At 42.7% G+C, this 13,033-nt stretch overlaps 1 protein-coding gene across 1 annotated transcript in view; it reads right to left on the bottom strand.

The window, feature by feature from the left end:
- LOC144684068 (acidic mammalian chitinase-like) overlaps positions 1-13,033 on the bottom strand; it is an 80,018-nt gene that overhangs the window by 27,667 nt on the left and 39,318 nt on the right. Inside the window, exon 5 of the mRNA XM_078547783.1 lies at positions 12,839-13,004. Coding sequence (XP_078403909.1) covers positions 12,839-13,004 — 166 coding nt within the window. The remainder of the gene's footprint in view (positions 1-12,838; positions 13,005-13,033) is intronic.

The following is a 13,033-nucleotide window of genomic DNA, read 5'->3' as shown; positions in this document are numbered from 1 at the left end:
CTTGCAGGCAGGCGCATGTCCGACCTGATTGAGCGTAAAATGGTGGGAGAAGACATTGGTCGAATGTCCCGACGTTATCCTGCACGTGCGCCATCTTCAGGTCGACAGGCGTGCGCGGGTGTCAGAGCCGCGCCCACCATCAATTAAAAGGCCAATTATGGCCATTAAGAAGGCAATTGATCCCAATTTTACATTGCCCGTGCGATTTCGCGCTCGTTGCACAGGCAAAACAGGCAGGCGGGCAGCCCAGAATTTGCAAAAGCTCATCCAAGGGCGGGATAAAAAGGGTCAGCAGCATTTCCAGTGTTGAGTAGTGAGGAGTTTAGGAGATAGTTTGCTGCTGGTTGCTTATCTGAACTTGACAGCTTCAACTCTGTTCTGAGCTTCATTCTCAGCATTTCCAGGCTTCATTTCAGGACTCATTGGTGTCTCCAAGGCCCCTGGAAGATTTTGATCGTGTGGACCCTTCCAGGTATCGGTCAGCCTTCCCTTACCCTGGTAATGGGGATTGTGGTCTCTGCTGAAGGCACCTCCTCTGAGGAGGAAGGGAGGGGCAGAAGAAAGAGTAGGTCAGGTACCGCAATGCAGATTCCAGGGGAGCAACCTGTGGGAGGAGAGGCGCTGGGACATGGGGCACAGGGCCAGCACTTAGTCCAAGGCGGAAGGGGTCGCAGAATACACCATTATCCTGCTGCCAGGGTTTCCAGGCAATGATGCAGCTACCCCATTATGTCCGAGATACAATGCCGAAGGAGGTTCCTCCTCTCCAGGGAATCTGTGACCTCCATTTGTCATATAATTAGGCCTGAAATTAGCTCCAACTGTGTGGGTGGAAACCCCATGCAAGTGGCTCTGAAGGTCACAGTGGCCCTCAACTTCTAAGCCTCCAGCTCTTTCCAGGGTACAGTGAGAGATCTTTGTGGAGTGTCCCAATCAGCTGTCCACAGTTGCGTCAGGTTAGTGACAGAAGCTCTGTTCAGGCGGGTAATGACATTTATTCATTTCTGTATGGACGAGGCCAGCCAAGCTGAGCGAGCCAGAGGTTGCAGCGATTGCTGGGTTCCCCCGCATCCAGGGTGCAATCAACTGCACAAATGTCGCCATCAAGTGCCAGTGGGTCAGCCAGGTGCCTTCGTCAACAAGAAGGGATTCCACTCGATGAAGGTCCAGATAGTATGTGACCACAGGACGCAGATTCTGCAAGTCTGTGCAAGGTACCCTGGCAGCTCCCATGACGCTTATATCCCGAAACACTCGCAGGTGCCGAGGCTTTTCAGTGCTCCTGCTCAACTGGCAGGATGGCTGTTGGGTGACGAGGGCTATCCATTGAAAAGGTGGCTTATGACTGTTATGACGCGGCAGATGATGTGGCCAGGCCGACCAAATCCACGAGGGAAACTTGATCACGCGGTCACAACGATTTTGTAATTTGTAGTTATTTCAAGATACATGCACTGACTTCAGTAGTAGCAAGTCCACCAAGACTTGAGATTTTTTAGCAAACTAAATTAAACATTTATTAACAAAAAAAATTTCAAGCACATACATAGGTCTACAAATTACTTCTATAATAACTCTTAAAATCCCTAATTAACCTGGCTTCCAGTTATACCCCTGTTAAAGCAACAGTAAACAAAAAAATATATTTTAAATAGATTCCAGCCAGTTAACATAATACCCTGGACAGTAGAATTCAAAATCGGTTTTCCCAGCTTCGGTTTCTGCAGCTTAATGCACAAATACTGTAGGCTTTTTACATTTCTGGTAGATTTTATAATGCTTTCCCTAACACATAGCCTCACTCTGCTTTGTACATGTTTCTCTATTTTCAATGTAAATTTCACTGTTCTGATATGTCTTTGAAACTTTATTTTTCTCATATAAATCTATTCATGGTGCTAATATTGTCAATATGTGGGAAAAGTAAACAGACTGCTTGGCCTTATTGTTCTCACTAGAGCGACGGAGATTGAGGGGCGACTTGATAGAAGTTTACAAAATTATGAGTGGCATGGGCAGAGTAGATAGAAGCTTTTTCCCAGGGTGGAAGAGTCAATTACTAGGGGACATAGATTTAAGGTGTGAGGAGTAAACTATAGAGGAGATGTGCGGGGCAAGTTTTTTACGCAGAGGGTAGTGAATGTCTGGAATTCGCTGCCAGAGGAGGTGGTGGAAGCAGGTATGATAGTGGTGTTTAAGAGGCAGCTTGACAAATACATGAATAGGATGGGAATAGAGGGATACGGACCCCGGAAGTGCAAAATGTTTTAGTTGACGGGCAATATGATTGGCGCAGGCTCGGAGGGCCGAAAGGCCTGTTCCTGTGCTGTACTTTTCTTTGTTCTTTGTTCTAGCTTCTCTGTCTAGGTGCAACATCCTACCATCTCTTTGAAATTCAAACTACCCTGATTTAACTGAAAATGCAAATTCTCCTCACCTCACATTTTGCAACTTCAGCCATGTTTACGTATTTAGCATTTCAAACCTAGCTTCTTTTGATGATTCAAAGCCACCAGACCAGCTGTGTCCAATTCAAATAAATCCTCCCCCTCACACACACAGAGAAACTATCCAAACCCCACTATTAATCTACTTTTACAATAAATCACAATAATATAAGAACTATTATTCTTTCATGACACTCCTCCCCCCTTAAGAGAAAATAAACCATCATAATTTAAGAATTCTCTTAATCCATCTTACACTACTTCCTACACTTATCAATATACTCACACTATTACATTACCAGATGCATGCATTAACATAATATAAATACAACTCTTGGTATCAACAGAAATTATTTCAGTCCAGTGTCTAGGTTTTAAATATCCAATTTTCCCTTTGAGCTTTAAACTCTTGATAATGCATGCAAAATTAGATTTTCTCGTCCAGCCATATGCATAGCCTGTAGATTAAACGGTTGCAGTCATAGACTCCATCTGAATAGCCTTGCACTTCGGTGTCGAAATTTGTCCGGAAACTTTAAAGGATTGTGGTCTGTATAAACAATTGTTTCTGACAAATTATTTGCAACATAAATCTCGAAATGCTGCAATGCTAATACCAGACCCAGAGTCTCCTTTTCGATCGTTGAATATCTTCTCTGTTGTATCTTCAACTTCCTTGAAAAATACTTAATTGGTTTCTCAATTCCAGTTTCATCTTCTTGCAACAGTACGGCCCCAATGCCTGTATCGCTTGCGTCAATGGCCAACTTAAATTTCTCGGCATAATTGGATACTGCCAAAACTGGTGTCATAATCAATACAGATTTCAAACTGTCAAATGCCTTCTGACACTCCTGTGTCCACTGAAGCTTATTGTTCTTTTTTAATAGTTCAGTCAATTGAGCAACCGCACTGCTAAAATTTGGTATAAATTTCTGGTAAAACCCACTCATGCCCAGAAATCTCAAAGCTTCTCATTTTGTTGCAGGCACGGGGAAATTGATGATATCTTTGACTTTCACTTCTCTTGGAGCCAGCTTACCATGTCCAATGGCATAGCTGTCGGAGATTAATCACACCGAGGCATCATTTCATACGTAGAAACCCCATTTATTACTTGTGCACAAGGGAGAGCAATACAACAACAGCTATTGTATGGTCTCAAAGCAGAATACACAAACACTTGCTTAAAAGCATTTTACAACCAATCAGTAAACTTTGCACATCTCAATCCACTTATTTGCATACGTTAACTGACCAATCCATGTTTTTGTAAATTTCCATTCCCATCACAACAGACATTGTGGTTACGCAAGTGCTTATCACAATTTTAATTACATTCGGCCTGAGAAAGAACAACATGGAATGTCTCAGGGCTCATCCTACAGTAGTCAGACAAGATGGTATTGTTCTTCAAGGTTGCAGTATTTTTCTCTTAGGCCTAAGCATTTAATTCAATTTCTCCATTAACCCTTTCAGTACTAAGTGGGCTCCCTATTTGTCTAGGCCACCACAAGCCTAGATATGTAATTTGTGCTTTTGCAAATTCACTTTTAGTCACGTTCATCACCAAATTAGCTTCTTGTAGTCGACTAAATAATTCTTCCAGATGTTGTAAATGCTCCTCCCATGTTTGACTGAAAACTATCAAGTTGTCAATATAAACAGCACAACTGCTCAGTTCTGCAATTACTTTGTCAGTCTTTGAAATGTTGCAGGTACATTTTTCATACCAAATGGCACAATAATAAACTGATATAGTCTATCTAGCATCACAAATACCGATGTCTCCTTTGCTCTCTCTGAAATCGGCACTTGCCAATATACTGTCAGCAAGTCAATCTTTGTGATAAACTTTGATTGTCCCACTTTCTCAATGTAATCTACCAACCATGGCATAGGATATGAATTTGCTTCTATCACTGCATTCACTTTTCGATAGTCCACACACACTCCTTGTGTTCCATCTGGTTTCGGTACCATCACAATAGGCAAACTCCAGTTACTGCAACCAGACTCAATGATGTTATTTTGAAGCATGAATTCAATTTCTTTCTGTACTTGTGATAACTTAGCTGGATTTAATCTATAAGGATGTTGCCTTATCGAAGATGAAACTTCTACACTCACATCACGTATAGCTAAATGTGTCCTCCCTAGCTTATTCCCACAAATAGCTTTGTATGACTGCAAAGCTTCTCCAAATCACTTTGACACTTGTCTGGAAGGTAACCCAATATTATATTTAAATTTTCAAATTCCCCCTCAATATCGAATTTGATTAGAGGAAAATCAATTTCAGAATCCTTCATTTCTACCTCCTTCTCCTTATCTACCACCTCTAATACCTCCGTTTGATCCTCTTCCCTGTCAAAGTACTTTTTAAGTATATTTACATGACACACCCTCTGGAACAACAAAACTACGAGCTGTATCTTTCCTATTTGCCTTCACTTTCATCACTTGCTGTGATATCTTTAAATGTTCCCGAGCTAACACACATGTTCTGTCCAATCTTCCTCTGAATTTTGATACATAATCTTGGAGAGTAGTTTCCGAATTGTGACCCACCAATTTCTCATGAATCAATTTCAGTGACCATAAACTAATTCAAAAGGACAAAATCCAGTCAATGCATTAGGAGCATCCCTAATAGCAAATAACAAGAATGGAATTCCCTTATCCCCACCCTGTGGATAGTCCTGTCTATATGCCTTCATCATAGTTTTTAAAAGTTGATGACATCTTTCCAAAGCCCCTTGTGATTCAAGATGGTAAACTGTTGACTTTTACCCCCAAACTGTTCACTACTTCCTTAAACAGCTGTGACGTGAAATTTGAACCCTGATCTGATTGTATTTCTTTAGGTAAACCATACCTTGTAAAAAAAATTTAGTCAACTCATCCACAATTCTCTTTGTTGTAATATTACTCAAAGATATTGCTTCAGGAAACTTCGTGGATACATCTTTTATTGTCAGTAAGTACTGATTTCCAATTTTAGTCTTAGAGAGGGGTCCTACACAATCAATCATGACCCTAGTAAAAGGTTCTTCAAATGCTTGAATTGGAATTAAAGGTGCTGACTTAATCACTGCTTGTGGCTTCCCTATCGCCTGGCATGTGTGACATGTGCTACAGAACGTGACTACATGTCTATGTAATCCAGGCCAATAAAAATGTTTTTGTATTTTCGCCTGTGTCTTTCTGTCCTCCCATTGGAATTTCATGAGGTATTCTCAGGATATCATTTCTATATCCAAATGGTATGACAATCTGATGTACTTCCCTCCAGTTTTCATCTGCTGAAACTCGATACGGTCACCACTTTCTCATTAACACATTACCCTTAAGGTAATAACATTCTGGAATAGATTCTGCCTCTATTTCTGAGTAAGCTGTCTGATATTACTGTTTTATTCGTGGATCCTTTTTCTGTAACTCTACCAATTGCCTTGAGCTAAATACCTCAGCTGCATTATCTTACATTCTTTCTTCCTGAACAATCTTATCAAAGACAGTGTCAGCCTTTTAACTTCCTGTTCTAACCTGTGAGCTTGTGATCTTCTTACCAAACAATCTGGAAACAACCCAGGATGCTCTTTCTGCAACACTTCTGTTGAAAATACCTCTACAGGTGCTCAACTATCAAAGGCATCACCCACATCTGTGACCCAGCTATATCGTTACCTAAAATAAATTGAACCCCTGCAATGGGCAATTTTTCCACTACTCCAACAATTACCTTACCTATTTTCCACTCTTTAAATTTACCTTCCACAATGGAATAGGTTTAGGATCTCCATGAACCCTACTTCTTATCACCTGTTCCTGCAATACTCCCTCTGAACAACAAACCACAACATTAAGGATCGACTAGCCCCTGTGTCTCTTAAAATTTTACTATCTTTACCTATTCCACCCTGTACACATGGAAAGACTTCCCCTTCACATACAATATTTATAAACATTTCTGCAACCTGCTCCTCTGAACTCCTTTGGGTAAATTGTGAACACACTCCCACTTCATTACTTGTTACTGATTCTTCCTGTTTTACCAGTACGCACAAACCATTGGTTTTTCTTGTGCCTGAATCTCAGAACCCACAGTACTTTTACTTCCAGACCTTTTTTGCACTCCAATAATTCCAACAGATTTTCCCTGTAATCTCCAACACACTGACTATGTGTGTCTAACTTTATTACAATGAAAAGACCTCAATTTTCAAGTGTCACTTCTACCCTCAGCACCTTCCTTTTTAGTCTGAGAGAAACCTCCTGGAAATTTCCACCTACTCCTTCTCTTCCCCGACTACCCACTTTCCTTTCACCTTCCCACTTTCTATCCTTCACTGATTTAAAAGGGTGACAAAAAAAAGCTTTAGATCTATGAACTAACTCTCAATCATCAGCTATTTCTGCTGCTTGTCTTACCTTTTTAACCCTCTGTTCCTCCACATGAGTTCTCACTACCGAAGGAATTGAATCTTAAATTCTTCTAAAAGAATTACTTCTCTAGAGCTGCATATGTTGTCTCCATCTTTAATGCCCGCATCTACTGGTCAAAATGACTTTGTTTTACTCTCTCAAACCCAATATAATTTTGCCCAGGCTGTTTTCTCATATTCCTAAATTTCTGCCTATATGCCTCAGGAGCTAACTCATATGCACTCAAAATAGCCTCTTTTTTTCACCACATCATAATCCACTGAAATTTCTTCTGACAGTGAAGCATAAACCTCATGTGCTCTACCCATTAACCTAGATTGTACAACAATGTCCAGTTGTTTTGTGGCCATTTCATCTGTTTAGCTATCTTCTCAAATGAAATAAAGAATACTTCAACATCTCTTTCTTCAAACTTCAGAAGAGCTTGCACAAATTTAAACACCTCCCCTCTGGGTTTTCAGTTACTGGTTTTTTCATCATCATAACTTTCCTCAGCATCTGATGTTTCGTTTTTAAAGTCCAGCTTTTTAAGTTGGTACTCTCTGTCCCTTTCCTTCATTCTTTCCTCCATTGCTAACTTTTCCCTCTGGAGATCAAATTTTCACATTTCAATTTCTTTTTGAAATAATCTCTTTTTCTTTTGCCTCCAAATTCAAGTTCTTTCAGTTCCTCTGCTTGTTCAAATTCAATCTTCCTCATTTCTAACTGAAGTCTCACTATCTCCAACTGTGACTCACAAGTGTCAGGTATCACCTCCAACTTTAAATGCAATGCTATCACTTCAACTATGTCTGCTGTCTTTACTCCTACAGGTAACCTCAACTGCAACTCTACTAACTTACCCTTAGATACTTTTTGTAACCCAATCAGAGTTATATCCTTAGATAAAAGCAAAAAACTGCAGATGCTGGAAATCCAAAACAAAAACAAAAATACCTGGAAAAACTCAGCAGGTCTGACAGCATCTGCAGAGAGGAACACAGTTAACGTTTCGAGTCCGTATGACTCTTCAACAGAACTAAGGAAAAATAGAAAAGAGGTGAAATATAAGCTGGTTTAAGGGTGGGGGGGTGCGGGGGTGGTGGGACAAGCAGAGCTGGATAGAGGGCCAGTGATAGGTGGAGATAACCAAAAGACATCATAGGCAAAAGGACAAAGAGGTGTTGAAGCTGGTGATATTATCTAAGGAATGTGATAATAAAGGTACAGATAGCCCTAGTGGGGGTGGGGTGGGGATCGAAATAGGCTAAAAGGCAAAGATAAAACAATGGATGGAAATATATTTAAAAATAATGAAAATAGGTGGGAAAAGAAAAATCTATATAAACTATTGGAAAAAAAAAGGATCGGAAAGTGGGTGGGGATAGAGGAGAGAGTTCATGATCTAAAATTGTTGAACTCAATATTCAGTCCAGAAAGCTGTAAAGTGCCTAGTTGGAAGATGAGGTGCTGTTCCTCCAGTTTGCGTTGAGCTTCACTGGAACAATGCAGCAGGCCAAGGACGGACATGTGGGTATGAGAGCAGGGTGGAGTGTTGAAATGGTGAGTGACAGGGAGGTCTAGGTCATGCTTGCGGACAGACCGAAGGTGTTCCGCAAAGCGGTCACCCAGTCTGCGTTTGGTTATATCCTTTACTTCCAAAAGAGTTTGAGCCATGGATTCAGCCATTGTTGCAGTCTCACTGCTTTAAAAATCCCTCACACCAACTCCTGAATTCAAAGTGCTTCTCGTACTCGTAACCCTAAGATTCACCAATCAAGGAATTTCAAATATCCCGTAAAGAGCTCCCAATTTGTTATGACGTGGCAGATGATGTTTGCCAGGCGGATCAAATTCACGAGGGAAACTTGATCACGCGGTCACAGCGATTTTGCAATTTGTAGTTATTTTGAGATGCGTGCCCTGTATTCAGTAGTAACAAGCCCACCAAGACTTTAGAGAGTTTTTTTAAGAAAACTAAATTGAACACTTATTAATTAAAGAAAAGATTTCAAGCACATACGCAGGTCTACAAAATACTACTATAATAACTCCTAAAATAATATAAATCTATTCATGGTGCTAATATTGTCAATAATCTTTGGGGAAAATAAATAGAATGCTTGGCCTAGCTTCTCTGGCTAGGTGTAACACCCTACCAACTCTTTGAAATTCAAACTATCCTGATTTATCTAAAAATGCAAAATCTCCTCACCTCACTTTCTAAAACTTCAGCCATGTTTATGTATTTAGCATTTCAAACCTAGCTTATTTTGATGAGTCAAAGCCTTTTTCCAATTCAATTAAATCCCCCCTCCGCCCCCCCACACATACACACACACACACAGGAACAATCCAAACCCCACTATTAACTTACTTTTACAATAAATCACAATAATATTATAAGAATTATTATACTTTCGTGACAATGATGCCTCTCTGCCACCCAAGAACAGAGACAGAGCAGCGTTATAATAGGAGTCATGCCTCCACAAGGGCGATGATGGAGAGGACCATTGGTCTTCTGAAGATGTGCTTCAGATGCCTTGACCGTTCAGGGGGAGCACTACAATACCCCCCAGAGCGGGTGTCACTGATAGTGGTCGCATGCTGCACTCTCCACAACCTAGCACTGGCAAGGGGGAACCCACTGGAGGAAGAGGATCTTGAGGCAGCTCCACAGGCCAAAGAGGATAAATCCAGTCGTGAGTCAGAAGAGGAGCAGGATGAGGAGAATGCTAAGGGCATGGAGGCAGACCTCTGTATCTTCAGGGAAGCGGGGACACCAAGGACCCCTTGATCCAATGCTCTTTCAGGTAGGCTGTCAAAGATCTACTTCCACCTCATGCCAAGGCTGCCGCTTCCATCCCAGATGTCTGAAATTACCCTTTCATTTGAACCCAAAGTCCACTCAGTGCCTGTGCAATCAAGTTTAGAGCCACTCACATCCAGCATTATATACTGGCACAACCTACATCAAAGAAAAGTGAAGCATACACAGAACATTATGACAAAAACAAAATTTATATCATTTTCACAATCCAAACAAATTAACATATCCTTCTCTGGTCTTCATTCCCAGACCAGTAAACATAAACAAAACATTACAGAATAGAAGATCACCCATGACTAGTCCCTCTTGCACTCATGGTGCCTTAAACTTAGTTTGCGGGTGCTACGTCTTGGTGACCCCCTCACCCCCCTACCTCCCTTCGCTGGCTGTGGCATTCTTCTGTCCTGTTGGCATTGATGACTGTGGCAGTCATCCTTTGGCCAGTGGAGCCTGTGCCAGTGCCACGGTTGGCATCTCCCCAGTCATCGCAGCCTCATCAGATGCCATGGTCACCGGCAGAGGGGCGGAGGTCTGCTGCCATCATCCAGAGTGCCCTGAGGGGAGCCCGCAGAGACGACAAGCAGCTTGTGCACCAACATGAAGTCACTGTGGACCTCCCTACTTGCCACTGATGGACTGGCACCTAGCTGGGATTCTGAGTGCCTCATCCATCTCCCACACTGGCACTGACCACCTGAGGTCATTGACTGTGTGAGGGTTTTCAGGTCTGAGAGCAACCCCAGGAACCTCTGATTCTGTTCCTGGAGCTGCCACCCCATAAGAGTCATCAGTCTCTCAACAAAGGAGGCAGTGCGCTCAGCCATGAGGGTCAACGCACTCTTATGCTCTGCATGAATTCCTCCATAACAGAGACCATGACATGTACACCCTCATGGATTTTTGCCAGATCCTCCTGCACATCCTTCTGGAAATCAAGCATCTGCTGTCTAATGGACGACTCTAGAGGCTTATCATCTGCCTTCAATTCAGCATTGTTCTGGTCTCCAGCAGTCCTCAGACTGCCAGCGCCTTGGGCATTCTCTGCCTCCTCCTGCTCCTCATGTGAATGTGAAGTCCCCTCACCGCTGTGCTCTGACATCCTAACCGATGATCTAATGCCTACCGAGGTACTAATATCTGCGCTGGTGCCTGATTCAGAGAACAGGTGTGATGCAGGTGCAGCTGAAGCCCGGCGGTCCCCTGGCGTCAAGGGTGGCACTTCGGGGTCCTGCAAATGAGTGCGTGCTGGAAGATCTAAGGGAGAACAATGACATGTCATTAGGTTAAGACATCATACTGTCACTGTGCATGCCAGGCACCCTGGAGACAATGGAGATCTGCATCATGGCACCATTATCTTTCCATGATCAATGGGGACTCCAATTTTGAGTATCCTATCAATGAAGAAACTACACAAGTATGTTTGCACTATTCGAAACTCTCACCTCTGTGCATTGCACTCTTACCTTTGTCTGACACCCCAGCCTCTCTGCGACTGGCTGACTGCTCAAATCTTGTAAGGATGAGGAGGTTTGGGAGCCTTCACCTGTCCGTGACCTCCCAATGTTGTAATGGCTCATTTTCTCCTGAAAGGACAGAGGAGCATTGATTAGTCCACTCTCTACCTACAGCACCATTACAGCCTGGCTAGCCCAACTTGAGGAATACCTTGCAGGACACATCTGAGTCGTAGCCCTCGAGCCACAAGGCACTCAGTCCAAGCAGACAGGGCTCACACCCTTGGCCAGCTTCGGCATCATTGACAGTTGGCACTCAGACTCTATCACCCGTGAGCTGCAGGGAGGACAGCTAGACCTTAACACTTCCCCACACTGCTCCATGCCAACACGGTACTCACCCTTCCCGAGCGCAGCAGGTCATTAAACCTTTTGTGGCACTGCACCCATGTACTCCGCATGTCATGGCTGCTGACCTGGGCTGCCACCTCCTCCCAAGCTTTCTTTGTCAGGTGCAGTGGCCTCCTCCTTCAATCTCTGGGGATGAGAGTGTCCCTGCTGGCAGCCACCTCCTCCAGGAGGACTGCAAGGCACTTGTCCGAAAACCGGGGAGCAGAATGCTGATCCGACCTGCTCTCCCGAGTGCATTTCCAGCTGCAGTAGAAGCTATAGCTTCGGTCTTCAGCACGCAGAAGATATGTTCTTCCCTGACAGCCTTCGAGGAGCTGCCTGTGCCATTTTTAAACTACTTGCTGGGTCGCCATTGGACCCGGCGCCCAACAGGCCCCGCCCTTCCCGGTTGGGAGGCTGATCGCATGTGTGGGCCTTTTATCCCGATTGATCCCAGGCCCGCCGATCGCGCGCATCTGCCAAGGGTAAAATTCAGGCCCTGATTTTAACCAAGCCTGCCTGGTTCTGGTTGAGAGATTCATGCTGCATTTCAGCCAGCTGCCATTTTAATGGAACATATTTCAGGCATAAGAGCTCTGGCTGCCCTAGGCCTATTTAATATTTTGAAACCATATCCTGATGATGTCATCTGTCCCACAAAACACACTGATGAAATCTGGCAGAAAGCAGTAGATGGCCAGAGGAGGAATTCCTGCTGGCTTCTGGTGGAAGACCGTGTAGATACATTTAAGGTAGCCCATGAGTTAAAATGTCCCAGGCCTCACACGGGATTTCTAACCAGCATGTACCCCGGGTTAAAATTTAGGCTAAGATCATACAATTACCCCACAAATTCTGCAGTGAAACTATTTTTTTCTGCTGTTTCATCTCTTTAGGTGTGAGTAAATTTGATATACTGACAAATCAATTGCAGGTTCAAACTTAATCCAGTTGTCATAGTATAACAAGCAATCTGGTTGCTAAATAACAAACCTAAAAATGTTAGTAGCAGATACAATTGATGATCCAATAGTGTCACTATAACACAACCAATATCACTGCTTAACTCTCTTCTGTTTTAAGTCTGGTAAAATAAAATATTAGTCATTTAACAGGATAACAACGCTGTTAGATTTCTTTTAGTCACTTTAGATGAAAATAAATCCAAGTGGAAAAAGGCAAGCAAAGTATTATTGATTTGAGGACATATAGCACTAAATAATTAATAATTATATATTACTGCACATCTGACATGTTTTAAAAGTGAAAGCTGTTTTTCTTACCACAACCAAACTAGTGAACAGTTGTTTGTTTTCTGGCGGGTTTCCTTTAGTACCTGGATACTCCCAATCCAGATCTAAACCATCAAAATTATACTTTTTCAGAAAGTTAATCACAGAGTTGATGAATGTTGCTCTACTTGTCGGAGTAGACACCATCCTATTATAACTGAGGGAGGATCCAGAGGGGTAGGAGGA

The sequence above is a fragment of the Cetorhinus maximus genome, chromosome 8 (assembly GCF_964194155.1).
Source record: "Cetorhinus maximus chromosome 8, sCetMax3.hap1.1, whole genome shotgun sequence".
NCBI classification, from domain to species: Eukaryota; Metazoa; Chordata; class Chondrichthyes; order Lamniformes; family Cetorhinidae; genus Cetorhinus; species Cetorhinus maximus.
This window is presented reverse-complemented; position numbering and strand designations above follow the sequence as displayed.